The sequence below is a fragment of the Triticum dicoccoides genome, chromosome 4B (genome assembly GCF_002162155.2).
Source record: "Triticum dicoccoides isolate Atlit2015 ecotype Zavitan chromosome 4B, WEW_v2.0, whole genome shotgun sequence".
NCBI lineage: Eukaryota > Viridiplantae > Streptophyta > Magnoliopsida > Poales > Poaceae > Triticum > Triticum dicoccoides.
Genome location: NC_041387.1, coordinates 461,606,475 through 461,627,415, shown reverse-complemented (window position 1 = coordinate 461,627,415; position 20,941 = coordinate 461,606,475). Strand labels below are relative to the sequence as shown.

Here is a 20,941-nt window from a genome sequence, read left to right as displayed (position 1 = left end):
CAGCAGTACAATTCTCATTTGAAGATCTCAAATACTCATCCTCAGGGACTTCAACAATAGTTTTTACAAATTGTAAGACTTTATAGCAATACTTTCTTCAATCCGAACATAGCCATCTGAAGCATTCGTTGCTATGTCATACATTAACATTCCGAAATGCTACTGTAATCTTCTCTGTAGAATATAACCCAAGATGTCCAGCTCTATCTCTTTTCTGTACAAAATAGTCGTCATGCTCTTGTACAATTTGCACTATTCCAAAAAGTAAAGTCATTCAAAAGCGGATATTATGTGCTGGGTATGTAGTAAAAATAAGTCCATTGCCGTCATGTGATGACGATGAATCCAAGAGACTTTGCTTCAGTAAATAGCGAGGACTCATTGTTATGCTGTAGAGGAGTAACAATCAGGAAGAGCGAATGACTTTGCATATGTATAGACCAGAAAAACGTAGCCATTACAAATATACCCATCGGAAAAATAGTCGTTAGGTCCATAGCCATTGAAATCATAGCGGTTACAAGTATATTGTTGTTTATATGATATCAATAAAATATAGAATAGTGGAATATGGAGAGTGAAAAATGAAGAGTCCACTGGAGCATGAAGAGATGGTGATAGGAAATATTTTGGAGAGGCTCCCTGTAGGAAGATACGGAACACTCAAAAGCTTATCCTGTGGCCAGGGATATGTGAAGAAGAGCTGTACGTCTTTCTTTTGAGTTTACATTGCACATTCTTTAGAACTGCCCCATCCTGATAAACCTGAGAGTATCCATCACTCAACCTTGGAGCTGGCCATATAGTATAATTATTACCAGGTCTCCATTGAAAGACAGATTATTCTTGAAATATATTTTTATGCTGGAATTTACCTTCAATTTCCTAGACGACCTACGGCTGGCAGTGAAAGAGGTTATATGTGATAACCAAACCGAGCGTCAAAAGTATGAAGAGGCGATTATAGCTATTACAGTGGATGAATCTTTGAAACGGTTAGGTTCCCACAGCTTTTTTATTTACTTCGATGTCATTAACATAGAGATGCTAACGGCTGTGCCTGCTGTTGTAGCTACTGCCAAAGGATAAGGCGACCTGATTTCTGGGGTGGAGAGTCAGAACTCTTGGTATGGATTTGATGGTTCTAAAAGTTAACATGCATAGTTGATGTAGGCATCAGTTATTCGACAAATTACATGTGGAGAACATCCGACTCGCACGTACCAGTCATTTTACGTTTTAAGTAGTACAGTTCATGCATCATTCTTCCCTTTTAGCGTGATAAAGTCAAAAATATACTTTTGTTTAACTTCTGGATGTTCTAAAGTAGGCTACCCTTTTCCGAGTAGATTGATATTGTATTTGTTGGTTGTTGCTTAAATTTTTGTATCTGTATACATGGCTCATTCACATATGATTTTCATTTGGGATCTCCTCTTTCCAGGTTTTGTCTAGACTGTGTCGACAACCAATCATTATTTACATTCCGGAGCGTGAGGTAAATTCAACTGCCCTAGGTGATGATGAATCTATATGTGTGCAGAGTGGAGAAGGATAATAAAACTTCATCTATATTTAATAATATGGTTGTGACATGATGGAAGCGATTCTCATAAAAAATCAATGGAATAGTTGTTCCAACTGATAAGGGAGAAAAACTGAACAAGGGGTTTTGGTAGAATAGTGACTTTAAGAACACCATCATCATCACTATGGGCATTGCATCGTACTATGATAAAAGTTGATCAAATCAGAAGGCACATGTACTAGCAATTGATAATATTTAGCCAAATTTCCTGGTAATTCAATAACATAAAATAAAAGTCCGGTTGGAACTAGACAATCTGCCTAAAGTTTCCTTGAGAATGGTGTTGAAAACTGAAACTGCATTTTGATTTCTGTTTCCTTGGTCCGATGTTCTGAATCCCCAACATTCGAGATTCTGGGCAAAATGAATTGGAAAGGCATTTTGCGAAGCGCAGATTGAACTGTTTGAAAGATTGGCGAATACCTTTCCTTTTGCGTTTTTTCGATGTTTAAATCCAGCTCGTCTCCAAAATTGGAAATACCATGTGGATTATTGCACCATTTTATTTGTTCCACTGCCATCATGTTTGAGCGTTTGGCTTTGATGGCCTCGTATGAATGTTACGCTTGACTCGGTGCTTCTCACCATTTTCCTCACTTCATCTCGAACTTAATCTGCCCTTTTTTGTGCAATAGTACCGTGGACGGGGCAACGGGTTCATCCCAATTGCTGAGTACGGATTGGAGTTTACCAAAGACTCGAAAGAGGGGAAGAAACGGGTGCCGGTGAGACTATTATACAGTGGGAAGAACCATTATGATCTGCTGATATAAAATGGGCACATGAGATGTGTCCCGATGAAGCATCAGAATACCGGCAGCCACCGCCCATCTGTGGCGCATACACAAATTCCCGTTTACTTTCCATGGTTACATTCTTCGATCCTGCTATGCTCCTGCTTGTCAGTTACGATGCTGTAACAGCTGTTTCGTCGATGACAGTCATGGGCATTTGGGGATTTGTGGATTTGGAGCTAGAATTAGCACTGACCTGATGATGGCGCCACACGAGCTAACTATGTGCTGCATGGTGCAGTGCTGTTTTGGCAGTGATTTGGTTGGCGTGGTGCCGTGGAGTTGTTGATTGCGTTTCCGGTTGGTGCCGGGCAGAATAATGGTGCGTTGGTCGCACTCGCACTGGGTGGTTGACGATGAGACTTGCTTCAAATCCAATCATTATGCGAGTATGTGATGGTTATTAGGTATATGATTTTGCAACGCACTGCTGACCGGAATGATATCTTCCTTGGATGAGCTGTACGGGCGTGTTTGGTATCAGCTTATTAGGGGTACCGTCCGGTCCAGTGAACAAATTTGATGGCTGTTACGGGCAGATTCCAGTATGCTCCTAACCGTGCTTGAACCGGGCGCTACGAAATTGAGCTGTAGCCCTGCCCGTATATCGTATAAGCACAGACAGGCCACGCACGAGCAAATAAATGAGCAAAAGTAATCCGTTTGCCAAGCTAGACCGCCGTGCGTGCCAGCGCAGTTGGCACCGGCCCACCCGCCTAAACGGCCCGGCCCCACGCCTCAGCCTCTTCCTTTAGGCGGAGTAGGCCGAGCTTAGCTTGTGCATGCAATAAAAACACGGCCTTGTCCTCTCGCACCGCAATAAAATACAGTACGTAGCAGGAAGGAATTAATGCTCACGCAGTGCGCTGTTTGTTGCATAAATATAGACAAACAAACGCGAACAAGCCGAGTGGTCCGACGAGGCAGCAGGGAAAGAGCTGGCCGACGTGGGCCGCACCGCTCGCCGCTGCGGCAGCCACCCCTCCCCCGCACTACATATATTCCTCCGTCAAATCAAAATAATAAATCGTTCTAATTTTTTTTCAAAATAACACATGCTCCCTCCATTCACTACGACATTATAGGATGTTTTATTTTTTCTAAACCAGATGTATATAGATATGTTTTAGTAGGTTTGTACACTCATTTTAGTCGGTATGTGCTCCGTATTAAAATATCTAAAACATCTTATAACAATGAACGGAAGGAGCATATGCGAGTATGATAACCCTCTTTTTAGGGATAATAACCCCTTTCTTAGTGTAAGATGCGAGTATTATATATATCTAACCAATGAAAACAAATTGCCCAGGAGAATATCTCTCACCTCTCCCCGTCGCAGGGGCTGACCACCGGGCCCCACGCATCGACGCGAATACTAGTAGTCGTTGCTTCTGCTGCACTTCGCGCGCCAGTCAGACCCAGGCCGAGAGCCGCGTGCGCTCCCGCTGACATCTGGTCCCCGCGCGTTCCCGGGCCCACCGACAGCCGTGCAGCCGGAGCCACGTTCGTGCGCGGAGCACACACCACTCGTACGCACAAGGCTGTAATACTACTAATTAATTGCGTATTCGTTAATGAGCAGAGCACTAGCGCGGCCCCTCACCCTCATCCCATTTCCCTTTCCTTCCCTTCCCCTCCCCTACGTTGGTTCCCTTTTCCTTTCCGCCGCGGCAACTGTGAGCCGGCCCGATCGAGCCCCCCACCTCGAGAGACCGCCATAATTCATTCCATCCATCCATCCGCTGCCGCGTATATAAGCGCGGCCATTGGGGCGCTCGTGGCGGTGTTCGTCACATCAGGCGCGCGCAGGCCGAGATCAGATCGGCAACGGCGACCATGTTCAGCGGGACGCAGCAGAAGTGCAAGGTGTGCACCAAGACGGTGTACCCCATGGACCAGCTCTCCACCGACGGCGCCGTCTTCCACCGCGCCTGCTTCAAGTGCCACCACTGCAAGTCCACCCTCTCCGTATGTCCCCTCCCCATCACCTCCCTCTCGCGCTCTCGCTCTCTTTTATCTCCCTATCTCCACAACTGTTCATTTAGTTCCGGGATACAACGAGAGAAGAAGAAGATCGATGGACGGATGTCAACGGTCCATGGATCTGTAGAATGAAATGCGATGTCAGATCTGCGAACTGCTCTGCCGCACGGATCTGGCGCTTGAATTCCATGCCAGAATCGTGTGCCTAGGATAGGAGATATTGACTTTGTCCAATTCGCATTTTCTGGCTTGGTAAAAACAAGACCAAGACAAATAACAATCTGTCTGGCTATCTTGTTTTGCTGTTTGGCAGTTTAGCAGCTACTCCTCGTTTGAAGGGGTGCCCTACTGCAAGCCCCATTTCGCGCAGCTGTTCAAGGAGACCGGGAGCTACAACAAGAGCTTCCAGTCACAATCACGTAGGTTTTCAGTCAGCATGACAAAAGTGACTATTGTTTTCTTGATTTCTGTCCTGATCCTTGGTTTTGTTTCTTTCAGCCGCGAAATCTGCGACGGAGAAGCTGACTCCTGAGCTGGTCTGTGCCGTATTGGCTGCCTCTTTCTATATGTGTGTCTTGTCTCTTTGCTGCCGTGCGATTCGGTTAGTCTTATGTGAAATGTGCTGTTTCAGACCAGATCGCCAAGCAAAGCTGCGGGCATGTTTTCGGGAACACAGGACAAGTGCGCCACTTGTGGTAAAACAGCATACCCTCTTGAGAAGGTAATATCACCGAGTATGTCATATTTGTTTTGTTTTGTTTCGTGACCTAGGCGTCAGCATAGCTCGCGAAGATGTATCAGAATTTCTCCATTTCATGAAACAATTGATGTTTCGGAATGTGAAAACTGTCGGATTGACCGTTTTGCAATTGAAGGACAAACAATTGATATTTCGGAATGTGAAAACTGTTGACTGATCGTTTTGCGATTTAAGGGTTTATTTTACCTGTACCTTTGGACATAGTTGTGTAGCCTTCGCTTTACTCTAAAAGGCAGCCAACTTCCATCATAATTGTCTTGAATCAACTTCCTTTTCAGTTATATCCTAAAGCCTCCAGAACATGCAGATGACTCATGCCTAGTTGTTAAATCAAATCTTGCAGGTGACAGTTGAAGAGAAGTCCTACCACAAGTCCTGCTTCAAATGCTCTCATGGAGGCTGCGCCCTCTCGCCGTCCAACTACGCGGCTTTGGAAGGCATCCTCTACTGCAAGCACCATTTCTCCCAGCTTTTCAAGGAGAAGGGGAGCTACAACCATCTGATCAAGTGCGCATCGGTCAAGCGCGCAGCAGAGGCGCAAACAGCACAGGCGGCGGCACAGGCAGCGCCGGCGGCAGCTGAATCCTCCTGATTATGCTGTCATCTTTAAAGTGGGCTTTGAGGGCGAAAGTTTGGAAAGCCTTGCTCTTTTTTTACGATTGTAACCTGCTGTGTGCTGTGTTCTAGCTCTGGGGATACCAGGACCATATTTCGTGTCCCCTTATGTGCTAGCTCGATCACGTTGTTGAACCATGGAGTTGGATGTCATTTCGGAAGAAATTGTTGTGCATCAAGTACTGTGTGCTTTTTTTCTGTTCGTTGATATAAGGAGTTCTTTGCGTGCCTCAGTGCTTCAATACTTCAGCATACCATTTTGCTGTCTGGTTTGATATTTGCTCGACTGTTCCACAATTTCTACCATATTAATAAGCTGAGCTCAAGCAAACTGCTCTCAGTAGAACAAACACTTTGGACTAACTACTCCCTCTGCTCCTAAATATAAGACCTTTTAGAGTTTTCAATATGAACTGCATATGAACAAAATGAGATACATCCGTATGTAGTCTGTATTGAAATATCTAAAAGGGCTTATATTTAGAAACGAAGGGAGTATATCTGAAGAACTTCAAACGCAAAACTGGAGTACATTGGAACTGTGTATATTGTATAAATGAAAAACTCCACTCCTTCAAACCCATTCTCAAATTCATGTATCTTGTGCACGATCCATTCCATATCACATATAAATGAAAAGGAAAAAAAGGCATAGCTCAACATCTCTCAAAAGTAAAGTTTCAGCAGTTCAACCACTACACCTAAGAAACCAATGTGTGCCTGAAAGTTTCCCCAGTTTGTTAAGCTACCCTCTTTCCTTGCCTTTGCTGAGCCAGCACAAAAACATTTCTACAGAACCCCCCCGGACCGCATCAAGGGAATCCAGTAAGCCACAAGTCAGCTCGAGGTAGTTCTCCAATTTTCACCAGCGTAAACCCCTTCGCTTCCAAGTTCTTCCTCTATTCTTAGAAGCTGCAAACATCAAAGACCATTCAAGACAAATTAAGAAGCTATTTAGAATGACCATATGGTACTATGACTTTAGACCAACACTTCGGTGCATTTATCCACATAAAAGGCAGCAAGCATTCAACAGAAACCTGATTGTATTTCGTGAGGCACTCTCCGCGGCAGGGGGCACCGGCTTTGATCTGTCCAGCTGCTGCACCGACAGCCAGGTCGGCGATGAAAGAATCATCCGTGTCCCCAGACCTATGTGACACCATCACACCCCAATGAGCATCCTTTGCCTGTTTCACAGCCTCTATGGCCTCAGTGACAGTGCCCACTTGACTTGCCTACATACACATGATAAGAAAAGGAAACACATAATAAGGTACATGAAACAGAGAATCCCTGGACAGTTACAGAAATCAAGAGAGCAAGGAAGAATCAAGGAGGCAAGTACTGCATGTGCAATCATGTGGCTCTTGCAACCTTATGTGCCTACAATCAGTTCAACTATTAATTGCTCATCTTCGTGAATTCAGGTACTACATCACATTGTCTGTAAATGCCCTTAAACTCAAATCATGCCATGCAAAATAATAGGCACAAAATGGAAGGAGCGGCGAGAGTGGTGTTTTGGCACACAGGAGCGCGCGCTCCTGGTTTTTAAAATGTGCTTTAAGCGTATTTTGAAATGTCAAAAAATTCCAAACAAAAAATTGGCGCGTACATCTCGATATTATGCATGCTCACAAAGTCGTTTCGCGAAAAACCGACAAGTTATGTATCTCGCGTGAAAAAGACAAAATCCGGTGTTAAAAAGTGCTTTTCACAAGACATCTTTTTGTCTTTTTTACACAAGCCACAAAAAATGTCGTTTTTCTCCGAAACTTGACGTGCACACATATAATGTCGAGATGTATGCACCAAATTTTTGTTTCGAATTTTTTCACACTTTGAAATATTTTTTCTGGTGGCAGGAGCGCGCGCTCCCATGTGCCAAAGCGAATTTCTGAATGAGCGGCATTGAATCAAACAAAGAACCACACTGAGTGTCCAGGCACAAAGATTGCTGTGGTTAGTCAAAATGAATTGTGGCTTGTTCCAGCTTAAAAAAAGCCTAATTCCAGAGTCTGTGGTATTGTTAGCCTTCGGCGGTCCCAGTAACTAGCACAAAGCAGCAAGTTTATAAACATCAATAAACAAATGAATAATTTGTGACTTACCTTGAGAGTAAGAGCGTCGCAACTATATTCATTTACTGCCTGCTTAATGCGTTCAGGATCTGACATCAATAAGTCGTCTCCTACAACCTGCAAATGCATTATGGCATGAGCTCCTGACAGTAAAGTAGAAAATAAAAGCACAATAGGTACCTGACATAGCTCTAGGGTGGTAAACTTTTTCGAGTGCTCCCAGTCATCTTTGTCAAAGGGCTGTTCAATGGAGACAACTGGGTATTCTAGTGTACAAAAAAGAGGAAATATAAGGTTCATGAAGTCAAAAGATTTGTCTCCCAGAATATGTAAATCCACAAACAAGTGATACCTGAACATAGTTGACTATAAATCTCAATCATATCGTCCCCAGTTTTGAAATTTTGCCCTGATTTCTTTGCAGACTTGAACTCCAGGTCATATTTCTTTCCTGCAAAGAGATGCATGAGCAAGCAGGGAAGTTAACTCGCGAAAATAGTAAGACTAATTAACAATAGCCTACAATATATTACCTCTGTCCCAAATTACTTGTCTTGGATTTGTCTAGATACGGATGTATCTAACACTAAAACATGTCTAGATACATCCGTATCTAGACAAATCTAAGACAAGTAATTCGGGACGGAGGGAGTACATCTGACTGCTATTCAAGCTCACTGTTTCTAACTTGAATGAAAACTCATTGTTTTCCATGTTTCAAGGTCGCACACTTCCAAAAAGTATAACAACAGGAAAATAGCAAGAGATTGGTCAAATGGTGCCTGATTGGAAATGCTGATTACAATAGTATGCTTTAACTGGCCCTAGCATACGAAGCTACACTGTTACAGGCAGCAATGGCAGCTGTAAAAACAACAACGATGCAACACAAAGAAGAAGCTGAAAAACACAGTAGGCTGAAAAACACATCCTTCTAACACAGCAACACTATGGAACTATCTGCGAAATGCACGCCATTACTTGCATTTCTATTGGGTATAGTTATGTAGATGCCCAAGATGTTATCCAAAGGAGAATATAAACCATGGTGTTAACAGCTAAGGATATATGGATGATAGAGATTTCACTGATTTATCCTTACCTACGCAAAAATCAGTAGCAGCAGCATCAATTGCTAATTTGATCCTTCCATTATATCCAGCTCTATCTATTGCCGCAATCACAAGATCCAGGCCTTCGGTTATACTGAACATTCACCAGACATAGATATGGTATATGTTAATATCCATATGTAGGTGCTCAAAAGGGAAACTGAGAAAGAAAGCACATCAGGAAAAAGTAAAATCAATTCCTTACTTGCCTGGAAATATTAGGAGCAAATCCACCATCATCGCCAATGTTGCAACTGTCTGAACCATACTTCTCCCATATAATATCCTAACAAATCATTAGTGAAAATAAGCAAACAATTCTGTGCAGAACTGCATTATAAAAACAAAACTTTTAAACAGCTGGACAGCCAATGTTTAAGCAATTTCTCTGTTTTGTCTTAGCAGCAATCACCGAGAAAAAATAGTGCCAAGCGAATTAAGAAGACATAAAAGAGAGTTGGCAAGCTAGCATAAGGCGTTAAGATTTCGTGGAAACACAATGTTCCTAGAATGTTCGATGGGCAGGTAGCAGGTTGGTCCAAATATGGGACTAGACAACACGCACATAGCCAAGAAAGTGTGTACGGTGTTATTATCGAAGTATATCTGTGAAGCAGTTTGTTAAAATGGAGGGTACCTTCAGATGATGATATGTCTCTGAACCCATCTGCATTGCTTCTTCAAAGTTTTTGGCACCGATTGGAAGGATCATAATTTCCTACAGAAACGTAAACTTTACTTCAAAGTACTACGCAGAACAAAAACATTACAGTATATTGGGATGTCAAACTACATGTAGTATATTACAGTAAGAAACAAGGTAGTAACAATCTCAAACACTGCAAAGTTTTGGGGTTTATAAAAGAGCCTAAGAGAGTGTTCTTAGCAGTCTATTTGCAAAAAAAAAGAAAAAAGAGTGTTCTCAGCAGTCTGCAAAGCAAAGTTTATTACAACAGGTAATCCTAAATGTGAAGTGGAAATACTTGAATGGGAAGATTATTTCCAGCATGGGTTCCACCATTAATGACTGTAATTGCTGGGACGGGAAGCGTCGTTGCGCTTTTACCAACAAGATCTGCTATATGCTTGTACAGCGGAACCTGCACAGAAATAGGCAAACAACTATAAGAATTTGTGTTATCGTCAGACTCAATTTTTACCTAAGACCCAGATAAAGAATATAAGTGATACCTCTTTCTCAGCAGCACCAGCTTTACAAGCTGCAATTGATACGGCCAGCATAGCATTCGCTCCAACCTCAGTCTGAACATGGTTGTCATAGTTAATTAGTTACCTTGTACGCAGGATGTGTTACATGGTGCCCTCCAACCAGAGAGGACAATGCACATCCACAGAAACTTTTGTTAACTACACAAGATACTCGTTTTTTGGTACAAAAAATTGAGATGCTAGTAAACTAGTATTCATTACAACCATCGAAAATGGCACAGCATTATTTCCCGAAGGGAAGCCTAAAATGAAGCAAGCCAGTGCCAAATATTGCCACCGTGTAGCATAGTATACAATTGGAGTATACCGTTAGCGAAAACACCTAGAAACAGCATAACAGCATCCTCATATAATCATCAATTATCATATGTACACAAATAGAGCTTGGCAATGCAGGAACAGATCAGCAACAGAGAATGAGAGAAGGAACAATCGGGGTTTCGGGGATGTACCCTGTGGTGTGCCTTGTCCAAGTCCATGATGGCCTGGTCGATCTGCGCCTGCTGCTGCGGATCCATCCCCACGAGCGCCTCCGACACCTTGCCGTTGATCAGCCGCACCGAGTCGGCGACCGCCTTGGCGAGGAGCCTCCGCTTCTCGACGTCCCTCGTGGCGTCGACCGCGGCGCCCTCGGGGGCGCCAGGCCCGGCCGCGGACGCGCGGTGCACGGCCTTGTTGGTGTGCAGGTCGACCTCCACCGCGGGGGCGCCGCGGCTGTCCAGGATCTGCCGCGCGCACACCCGCGTGATCACGGCCGGCGCTGCCCGCCGCATGTGGGTGGAGATGAAGAGCACCGGGTCGGCGGCCTTGGCGCGGACGGCCGCGTTCACGGCCTCCTCGATCTTGCGCGGGAGCAGGTGCTTCTCTAGGTACTCCTGCACCGACATGGCTGCAGCGTGGTCTGCTCCACTGACCACGCTCCTCTCCGGGCACTCTGCGCCCGCGATTCTGCTCGGCTTGTTAGGAATCGTGACGAATTGCGCCTAGGAAGAAGACCAGACCAGCACGCTGTGTTTTTTTTTCTTTTTTCTTTTGAGGGGTAAGGGCGTAAGGCTAAGCTTTAGTGTTAGGGGTTTGACCCCGCGGTCACTTCCTCGCCCTCCCGCATAGCCCCGCTTCCGCCGTCGCTTCCCACCGTTTATCCCTATTGCGGATTCACGCCACCACGTGTCCGCGGCGGCGCATCCTCCTCTTGCGACCATGCTTCCTCCGTCCGCGTCGACGCAGCCCGCATCCTTGGCCTCTCATCGTTGCTGTTACCGCAGCAGAAATACCTCGAGTGCAGCAGCATCAGTGGGGGACGTGGGTCGCGGATATCACTAACCGCGACACCCGCGAGAGGATTTGGATTGGCTCCTCCCACTCTGCAGTAAAGGAGGCACACGAATGCCACATTATGTTGGTTCACCTCTACGGTGCCAACAACCGCCTGAACTTCCCCGACGGCCTATCGTAGTTGGTGCCCCTCGACCCCCGGGTAGCCACCGCATGGGAGCTGCGGGAAGATCGGGAGGCCAGCGAGTGCCTCGAGGCGGAGCAAGCCTGCGAGGCATACATGGCGGAGCTCCGCCCGCAGATACACGGAGCACGTCGAGACGGAGCGCTGAATGTAAGCAGTACACGACTGGGGCAAGGGAGGTCATTGACCGTTGCTCCACGACTCTGACGATACGACGCTTACCGAATCAGACTGGGAGAACGATTAGCAATTAGTTTTAATAAGTTTTTATGCAATCTAGTCTAATCTTCGTTCAAGTTATGTAAAATATTTCGAATCAAGTTTGATGTAGTAGTTTGAACCAAATTTGCACCGAATTTGTGTTGATTTTTCTTAGGGAGTTAAGTATCAGGGATCGGTTAGAAACTACAGTTTACTAGAGGAGCAAATATGCTCCTCTAAAGGTACTTGGTCGTATCATCCTTTAATTGTTTGGGGATCGGTTGGAGATGCTCTTACATAGCTTTGAAATCTCCAGGGGTACTCGTAGTCGACTAACACACCAGCATCAGAGAGCCTGAAATAAATCCAGTAAATATATGAGTACATGCGTCAAGTTTAGAACTTGTTCAGTGTGAGTTGTTCCACCACAAGAAACCAAACCATCTACCTAGGCTTAGTTCCCAGAGGTATCTATTGAAAAGGTTACTTTCATCTTCTCTAATGGTGATAAGTGGCGCATCATGCGCATCATTTGTCGTAGATTGAATAGAAGCTTGTCCAACATCGTCTGGGAAGGTTTGGGCATATTCAGCGCAAGCCTCCAGAAGCGCTAGTGCATAGCGGGCGGCTAAAGTGTGCTGATAATGTCAAGAGAGATCGGGGTAGACCGAACTTGACATGGGAGAGGAGTCCGTAAAGAGGGATCTGAAGGACTGAAGTATCACCGGAGAACTAGTCATGGACAGAGGTGTGTGGAAGCTTGCTATATCACCAGAGAATTGGTCATGGACAAAGGTGTGTGGAAGCTTGCTATCCATGTGCTAGAACCATGAGTTGGTTGCGAGATCTTACGAGTTTCATCTCTAACCCACCCCAACTTGTTTGGGACTAAGGTCTTTGTTGTTGCTGTTGTTGCACTTTTTTTTAAAAAAAAATCATTTTTCTGAATGAAATATCTCGTGGACAGTGCATACAAAATATCGTATGTTTTCATCATTATGTTTTTTGCGTCGAGACCTTTGAAACTAAACCTCTTCTTGATATATTTTCATGAAGTTTTTTTTTCCGGATAACTCTATGCTCCCAACTAATACTAACACTAACATATTGGCATGCTTCCAATGTGAACTAACTTGTGCTCCAACCAGCATATGTGTTTCCCAACTGCTTCTAGTTAGCACTAACATTGGTGCTTATAGTGTGTTCTCCCAACCAACACTAACCAATGCTCCCAAGCTAACTAGACCGCGCTTCCCAAGAGGGGAAGCACACCCATGCTCCTCAAGTGAACTAATTTGTGCTCCCATGAGATGAAGCACGTCTATGCTCTACGCGGAAGCACACATGTTCTCTGACAGATATAAAAACAAAAGAAAAATAGGAAAACGAGGAAGAATAAAAGGTAGAAAAATGAAAATTAAAACCCAAAAAACAACAGAAAAAATCGAATAAAACGAAAAAAGACAAAAAATCATGAAAAAGTGTTTCAGTCGGTAAGTGTCCAACGCGTGACACATGGCGGTGTTGAGGCGCGCCATGTGGAGCGTTGGAGCGCTCCCCGCGGTAGGAAAAGCACCCCCTCCACCCCGCGCGGCAGGGGGCACCCTCCAGTTAGTTGCTCCCACATTTTTAGGCGTGAAAGTATTTTTCGAATTATACTTTCTTTCTTGCCAAATTACATATAGCAAAGGGCATACATACTACCCTCAGATAACTCTAGCAAAATCGTCATGTACTCCTTCCTTCATAATAACTGATAACATGGAGGTTCGAGGGATGAAAATGCGCTCTAGCCAAAATGTTTACGGTTGGCATATTTTATGGAGTGCACTACATTTTGGCTCCTATGGCTTGTATATTTGGAGATGGTCATAGCAATCCCACCACTCATCTCATTGAAACAAGCCAATTAATGGCAGCCATGCTAACTGACTGTGCCATTTCTCGCGCCTTTTCCAGCCATATTTTTTTGCCGCTCGCAACTTTTTCATCAAACATGTCATTTCCCATCACCTGCATGTAGTGTTTGTAGGGAAAATCATGTAGCGGAAACGCTATGACATGAAGCTCAACTCTCTAATCACTTACATCTCGGTTGAGAGTGGAATGCTGAGTGTAGTTGTAATAACTATACCAGGCAAGATAATGGTCCCCAAACTAGATTATTACAAACACCAAGCATTGTTCCCTTATTAAGTTCATGACCTTGGATCAAGGTAGAGAGATTTGATAAAGAATCCTTGGTGGAGGAAAGTAGCTACTTTATCATACTCTTCATCGACGTTTTAAATTTGTGTAAGTGCCTTGTGTGCTAAAAATGTTTTGACTCTAAAAAAAGAGAGGCACTTTTTGACTTGTTTTCTCTGCCTAGCTAACTTTAAGGCCTAAGAAAGGAACTAGAAATATTTGCATCATATTGTTTAGGGTTTGCTCGAATTGTGAAGATGACAATATTATATCTCCTCAGATCGGTATGACTTTTTATTAACTTCGAGTTCTCCGGGCTTCATTAGAATTGCTTGAGGACGAGCAACACTCTAAACTAATTTGATGGCTCTGTTTTATATAGAGTTTACCAAGAGATTTCTTATGGTTCGTCTCATGTTTTTGTTAGGTTTCACTCTTTACCTATAATTTATCTATCAAAAATAGGGAAAACCTGGATCCTTGCTTTGATTACAGGATATTACACTTTCGGAAGGATATATAGCCAAATTAGGGAATACAAATGGGGAAACGAGGCACAACTTTCCTATTGAAGACAACTTTCATCCAACGTCAACAGAGAAGAAGATGACCTTTGGCACGGGCATGCTCACTCGTACCAACGATCGCACCAGGTGGCACCGCCTCCCTCTTGTATACCCCTAAAAAATTCCATGAAGGAGGAACACGCATCATGGTAACATGGGGCAGAGATATAGAGACCAGAGCAAAGGATGATATATACAGAAGGGGAATTTCTTCACTTAGATCCACCCTAGACTCTTCTGCAACAAGATCCTCCATTCAACCATCGAGAACACCACCATTAGAGATAGATTTATATTTGTAGGGTTAGGGTTTGTAATCTCTATTCATACCTTGACTTAAAGATCATGACCCAAAAATTCACATGTCTTGCTGTGGCAAACTATGATAATATCGATATGGTTTCCTTTTACATGATGTCCATGTTTGTTGTGATTCCTTTCTTATGTGAGAGGAATCCCACTTGGTGTGGGAGATATAGGGAAATGGTGAGATATGACTGTGCCTAATCCTTATTTCTAATTATGTGTATTTATTTAGATGAATGATTATGAGGTTAATTATACATGGTGTATGCATTTTTCTATCTAATCTAAGGATGCAACAACATGATCTAGAGACCTATATGGATAAATACTTGTTGTCTAGCGAATCCATGACCTCCAGGTGATAGGTGTTGATATCAACGAGAAAAAACAATACGAGGAGTACGAGAACTCATGACATGTCAAAGAGTTGGTCCAGTCTAACGACCTAATTGCCGAGGCGACCATTGATGATGGTAACCAAAGACAAGACATAGAGTCAAACAATCCACGGAGTTTGGCTATGTTGGGGAACGTTGCAGAAAATTAAAATTTTTCCTACGGTTTCACCAAGATCCATCTATGAGTTCATCTAAGCAACGAGTCATGGGAGAGAGATTGCATCTACATACCACTTGTAGATCGCGTGCGGAAGCGTTCAAGAGAACGGTGATGATGGAGTCGTACTCGTCGTGATCCAAATCACCGATGACCAAGTGCCGAATGGACAGCACCTCTGCGTTCAACACACGTACGGAGCGGATGACGTCTCCTCCTTCTTGATCCAGTAAGGGGGAAGGAGAGGTTGATGATGATCCAGCAGCACAACGGCGTGGTGGTGGATGCAGCAGAAGTCCGCCAGGGCTTCGCCAAGCTGCTGCGGGAGGAGGACGAGGTGTAGCAGGGGGAGGGAGGCGCCAAGACACAGGGTGCGGCTGCCCTCCTTTATATAGGCCCCCAGGGGGGCGCCGGCCCTGGGAGATGCAATCTCCCAAGGGGCGCGGCGGCCAGGGGGGTTGGAGTGCCCCCCAAGGCAAGTGATGCACCCCCACCTAGGGTTTCCAACCCTAGGCGCAGGGGGGCCAAGGGGGGGCGCACCAGCCCACCAGGGGCTGGTTCCCCTCCCACTTCAGCCCACGGGGCCCTCTGGGATAGGTGGTCCCACCTGGTGGACCCCCGGGACCCTTCCGGTGGTCCCGGTACAATACCGGGTGACCCCGAAACTTTCCCGATGGCCGAAACAACACTTCCTATATATAATTCTTTACCTCCGGACCATTCCGGAACTCCTCATGACGTCCGGGATCTCATCCGGGACTCCGAACAACATTCCGTTTGCTTCATACTCATATTCATACAACCCTAGCGTCACCGAACCTTAAGTGTGTAGACCCTACGGGTTCGGGAGACATGCAGACATGACCGAGACGGCTCTCCGGTCAATAACTAACAGCAGGATCTGGATACCCATGTTGGCTCCCACATACTCCTCGATGGTCTCATCGAATGAACCACGATGTCGAGGATTCAAGTAACCCCGTATACTATTCCCTTTGTCAGACGGTATGTTACTTGCCCGAGATTCGATCGTTGGTATCCCAATACCTCGTTCAATCTCGTTACCGGCAAGTCACTTTACTTGTACCATAATGCATGATCCCATGACCAGACACTTGGTCACTTTGAGCTCATTATGATGATGCACTACCGAGTGGGCCCAGTGATACCTCTCCGTTATACGGAGTGACAAATCCCAGTCTCGATCCGTGTCAACCCAACAGACACTTTCGGAGATACCTGTAGTGCACCTTTATAGTCACCCAGTTACGTTGTGACGTTTGGTACACTCAAAGCACTCCTACGGTATCCGGGAGTTACACGATCTCATGGTCTAAGGAAGAGATACTTGACATTGGAAAAGCTCTAGCAAAACGAACTACACGATCTTGTGCTATGCTTAGGATTGGGTCTTGTCCATCACATCATTCTCCTAATGATGTGATCCCGTTGTCAACGACATCCAATGTCCATAGTCAGGAAACCATGACTATCTGTTGACCAACGAGCTAGTCAACTAGAGGCTTACTAGGGACGTATTGTGGTCTATGTATTCACACGTGTATTACAATTTCCGGATAATACAATTATAGCATGAATAAAAGACAATTATCACGAACAAGGAAATATAATAATAATGCTTTTATTATTGCCTCTAGGGCATATTTCCAACAGTCTCCCACTTGCACTAGAGTCAATAATCTAGTTACATTGTGATGAATCGAACACCCATAGAGTTCTGGTGTTGATCATGTTTAGCTCGTGGAAGAGGTTTAGTCAACGGATCTGCGACATTCAGATCCGTATGTACTTTGCAAATATCTATGTCTCCATCTTGAACATTTTCACGGATGGAGTTGAAACGACGCTTGATGTGCCTGGTCTTCTTGTGAAACCTGGGCTCCTTGGCAGGGGCAATAGCTCCAGTGTTGTCACAGAAGAGTTTGAACGGCCCCGACGCATTGGGTATGACTCCTAGGTCGGTGATGAACTCCTTCACCCAAATCGCTTCATGCGCTGCCTCCGAGGCTGCCATGTACTCCGCTTCACATGTAGATCCCGCCATGATGCTCTGCTTGCAGCTGCACCAGCTTACTGCTCCACCATTCAACATATACACGTATCCGGTTTGTGACTTAGAGTCATCCAGATCTGTGTCGAAGCTAGCGTCGACGTAACCCTTTACGACGAGCTCTTCGTCACCTCCATAAACGAGAAACATGTCATTTGTCCTGTCCAGGTACTTCAGGATATTCTTGACCGCTGTCCAGTGTTCCTTGCCGGGATTACTTTGGTACCTTCCTACCAAACTTACGGCAAGGTTTACATCAGGTCTGGTACACAGCATGGCATACATAATAGATCCTATGGCTGAGGCATAGGGGATGACGCTCATCTCTTCTTTATCTTTTGCCGTGGTCGGGCATTGAGCCGAGCTAAATCTCACACCTTGCAGTACAGGCAAGAACCCTTTCTTGGACTGATCCATTTTGAACTTCTTCAAAATCTTATCAAGGTATGTGCTTTGTGAAAGACCTATGAGGCGTCTCGATCTATCCCTATAGATCTTGATGCCTAATATGTAAGCAGCTTCTCCAAGGTCCTTCATTGAAAAACACTTATTCAAGTAGGCCTTAATGCTGTCCAAGAATTCTATATCATTTCCCATCAAAAGTATGCCATCTACATATAATATGAAAAATGCTACAGAGCTCCCACTCACTTTCTTGTAAACGCAGGCTTCTCCATAAGTCTGCATAAACCCAAACGCTTTGATCATCTCATCAAAGCGAATGTTCCAACTCCGAGATGCTTGCACCAACCCATAAATGGATCGTTGGAGCTTGCATACTTCGTTAGCATTCTTAGGATCGACAAAACCTTCCGGCTGCATCATATACAGCTCTTCCTTAAGATAACCGTTAAGGAATGCCGTTTTGACGTCCATCTGCCATATCTCATAATCATAGTATGCGGCAATTGCTAACATGATTCGGACAGACTTAAGCTTCGCTACGGGAGAGAAAGTCTCATCATAGTCAATCCCTTGAACTTAACGATAACCCTTAGCGACAAGTCGAGCTTTATAGATGGTGACATTACCATCCGCGTCCGTCTTCTTCTTAAAGATCCATTTGTTTTCTATCGCTCACTGATCATCGGGCAAGTCAGTCAAAGTCCATACTTTGTTTTCATACATGGATTCTATCTCGGATTGCATGGCTTCTAGCCATTTGTTGGAATCTGGGCCCGCCATCGCTTCTTCATAGTTCGGAGGTTCACCATTATCTAACAACATGATTTCCAGGACAGGGTTGCCATACCACTCTGGTGTGGAACGTTTCCTTATGGACCTACGAAGTTCAGTAGCAACTTGATCTTAAGTACCTTGATCATCATCATTAATTTCCTCTCCAGTCGGTGTAGGCACCACAGGAACATTTTCCTGAGCTGCACTACTTTCCGGTTCAAGAGGTAGTACTTCATCGAGTTCTACTTTCCTCCCACTTACTCCTTTCGAGAGAAACTCCTTTTCCAGAAAGAATCCGTTCTTGGCAACAAAGATCTTGCCTTCGGATCTAAGGTAGAAGGTATACCCAATGGTTTCCTTAGGGTATCCTATGAAGACGCATTTTTCCGACTTGGGTTCGAGCTTTTCAGGTTGAAGTTTCTTGACATAAGCATCGCATCCCCAAACTTTTAGAAACGACAGCTTAGGTTTCTTCCCAAACCGTAATTCATACGGTGTCATCTCAACGGATTTAGATGGTGCCCTATTTAAAGTGAATGTAGCTATCTCTAGAGCGTATCCCCAAAATGATAGCGGTAAATCGGTAAGAGACATCATAGATCGCACCATATCCAATAGAGTGCGATTACGACGTTCAGACACACCGTTACGCTGAGGTGTTCCAGGCGGCATGAGTTGTGAAATGATTTCACATTTTCTTAAGTGTGTACCAAATTCGTGACTTAAATATTCTCCTCCACGATCCAATCGTAAGAATTTTATCTTTGGTCACGTTGATTCTCTACTTCATTCTGAAATTCCTTGAACTTTTCAAAGGTCTCAGACTTGTGTTTCATCAAGTAGACATACCCATATCTACTTAAGTCATCAGTGAGAGTGAGAACATAACGATATCCTCCGCGAGCCTCAACGCTCATTGGACCATACACATCAGTATGTATGATTTCCAATAAGTTGGTTGCTCGCTCCATTGTTCCGGAGAACGGAGTCTTGGTCATTTTGCCCATGAGGCATGGTTCGCATGTATCAAATGATTCATAATCGAGAGACTCTAAAAGTCCATCAGCATGGAGCTTCTTCATGCGCTTGACACCAATGTGACCAAGGCGGCAGTGCCACAAGTATGTGGGACTATCATTATCAACTTTACATCTTTTGGTATTCACACTATGAATATGTGTAACATTATGTTCGAGGTTCATTAAGAATAAACCATTGACCATCGGGGCATGACCATAAAACATATCTCTCATATAAATAGAACAACCATTATTCTCGGATTTAAATGAGTAGCCATCTCACATCAAACGAGATCCAGATACAATGTTCATGCTCAAACTTGGCACTAAATAACAATTATTGAGGTTTAAAACTAACCCCGTAGGTAAATGTAGAGGTAGCGTGCCGACGGCGATCACATCGACCTTGGAACCATTCCCGACGCGCATCGTCACCTCGTCCTTCGCTAGTCTCCGCTTATTCCGCAGCTCCTGCTGTGAGTTACAAATATGAGCAACGGCACCGGTATCAAATACCCAGGAGTTACTACGAGTACTGGTAAGGTACACATCAATTACATGTATATCAAATATACCTTTTGAAGGAAATATGCCCTAGAGGCAATAATAAAGTTATTATTTATTTCCTCATATCATGATAAATGTTTATTATTCATGCTAGAATTGTATTAACCGGAAACATGATACATGTGTGAATACATAGACAAACATATAGTCACTAGTATGCCTCTACTTGACTAGCTCATTAATCAAAGATGGTTATGTTTCCTAACCATAGACATGTGTTGTCATTTGATTAATGGGATCACATCATTAGGATAATGATGTGATTGACATGACCCATTCCGTTAGCCTAGCACTTGATCGTTTAGTATATTGCTATTGCTTTCTTCATGACTTATACAAAGTTCCTACAACTATGAGATTGTGCAACTCCCGTTTATCGGAAGAACACTTTGTGTGCTACCAAACGTCACAACGTAACTGGGTGATTATAAAGGTGCTCTACAGGTGTTTCCGAAGGTACATGTTGGGTTGGCATAAATCGAGATTAATTTTGTCACTCCGATTGTCGGAGAGGTATCTCTGGGCCCTCTCGGTAATACTCATCACCTAAGCCTTGCAAGCATTATAACTAATGAGTTAGTTATAAGATGATGTGTTACAGAACGAGTAAAGAGACTTGCCGGTAATGAGATTGAACTAGGTATTGGATACCGACGATCAAA

General features: G+C 44.3%; 3 protein-coding genes across 3 annotated transcripts in view; 2 read left to right on the top strand and 1 right to left on the bottom strand.

The window, feature by feature from the left end:
* LOC119290883 (OVARIAN TUMOR DOMAIN-containing deubiquitinating enzyme 3-like) overlaps positions 1–2,792 on the top strand; it is a 14,925-nt gene extending 12,133 nt beyond the window's left edge. Inside the window, exons 5-8 of the mRNA XM_037569552.1 lie at positions 890–995; positions 1,073–1,127; positions 1,445–1,498; positions 2,224–2,792. Of these exons, the coding sequence (XP_037425449.1) occupies positions 890–995; positions 1,073–1,127; positions 1,445–1,498; positions 2,224–2,361 (353 nt within the window). The 3' untranslated portion in view covers positions 2,362–2,792. The remainder of the gene's footprint in view (positions 1–889; positions 996–1,072; positions 1,128–1,444; positions 1,499–2,223) is intronic.
* A 1,187-nt stretch (positions 2,793–3,979) lies between these two features.
* Positions 3,980–5,985, top strand: LOC119290882 (LIM domain-containing protein WLIM2a-like). The gene is made up of 5 exons (XM_037569551.1): positions 3,980–4,353; positions 4,682–4,787; positions 4,867–4,904; positions 5,000–5,089; positions 5,472–5,985. Exons 1-5 carry the CDS (start codon positions 4,222–4,224, stop codon positions 5,718–5,720), a joined length of 615 nt encoding a protein of 204 aa, XP_037425448.1. The 5' UTR covers positions 3,980–4,221; the 3' UTR covers positions 5,721–5,985.
* Positions 5,986–6,272: 287 nt separating this feature from the next.
* Positions 6,273–11,194, bottom strand: LOC119290881 (cytosolic enolase 3-like). The gene is made up of 11 exons (XM_037569550.1): positions 10,622–11,194; positions 10,131–10,202; positions 9,923–10,039; positions 9,577–9,657; positions 9,149–9,225; positions 8,930–9,033; positions 8,180–8,278; positions 8,008–8,093; positions 7,858–7,944; positions 6,784–6,981; positions 6,273–6,655 (listed from the first exon to the last, which is right to left on the bottom strand). The coding sequence occupies exons 1-11, from the start codon at positions 11,054–11,056 to the stop codon at positions 6,581–6,583; spliced, it is 1,431 nt and encodes a 476-aa protein (XP_037425447.1). The 5' UTR covers positions 11,057–11,194; the 3' UTR covers positions 6,273–6,580.
* Between the last annotated feature and the right edge of the window lie 9,747 nt (positions 11,195–20,941).

Bases quoted from the DNA above. Each gene is read 5' to 3' on its own strand.
- LOC119290882 (XM_037569551.1), top strand. From the start codon at position 4,222: ATGTTCAGCGGGACGCAGCAGAAGTGCAAGGTGTGCACCAAGACGGTG. The intron at 4,354-4,681 runs GTATGTCCCCTC...GCTGTTTGGCAG, and splicing joins ACTGCAAGTCCACCCTCTCC to TTTAGCAGCTACTCCTCGTT. The intron at 4,905-4,999 runs GTCTGTGCCGTA...GTGCTGTTTCAG, and splicing joins AGAAGCTGACTCCTGAGCTG to ACCAGATCGCCAAGCAAAGC.
- LOC119290881 (XM_037569550.1), bottom strand. From the start codon at position 11,056: ATGTCGGTGCAGGAGTACCTAGAGAAGCACCTGCTCCCGCGCAAGATC. The intron at 9,658-9,922 runs GTATTTCCACTT...ACGTTTCTGTAG, and splicing joins GAAATAATCTTCCCATTCAA to GAAATTATGATCCTTCCAAT. The intron at 8,094-8,179 runs GTATCACTTGTT...TTTGTACACTAG, and splicing joins TTATAGTCAACTATGTTCAG to AATACCCAGTTGTCTCCATT.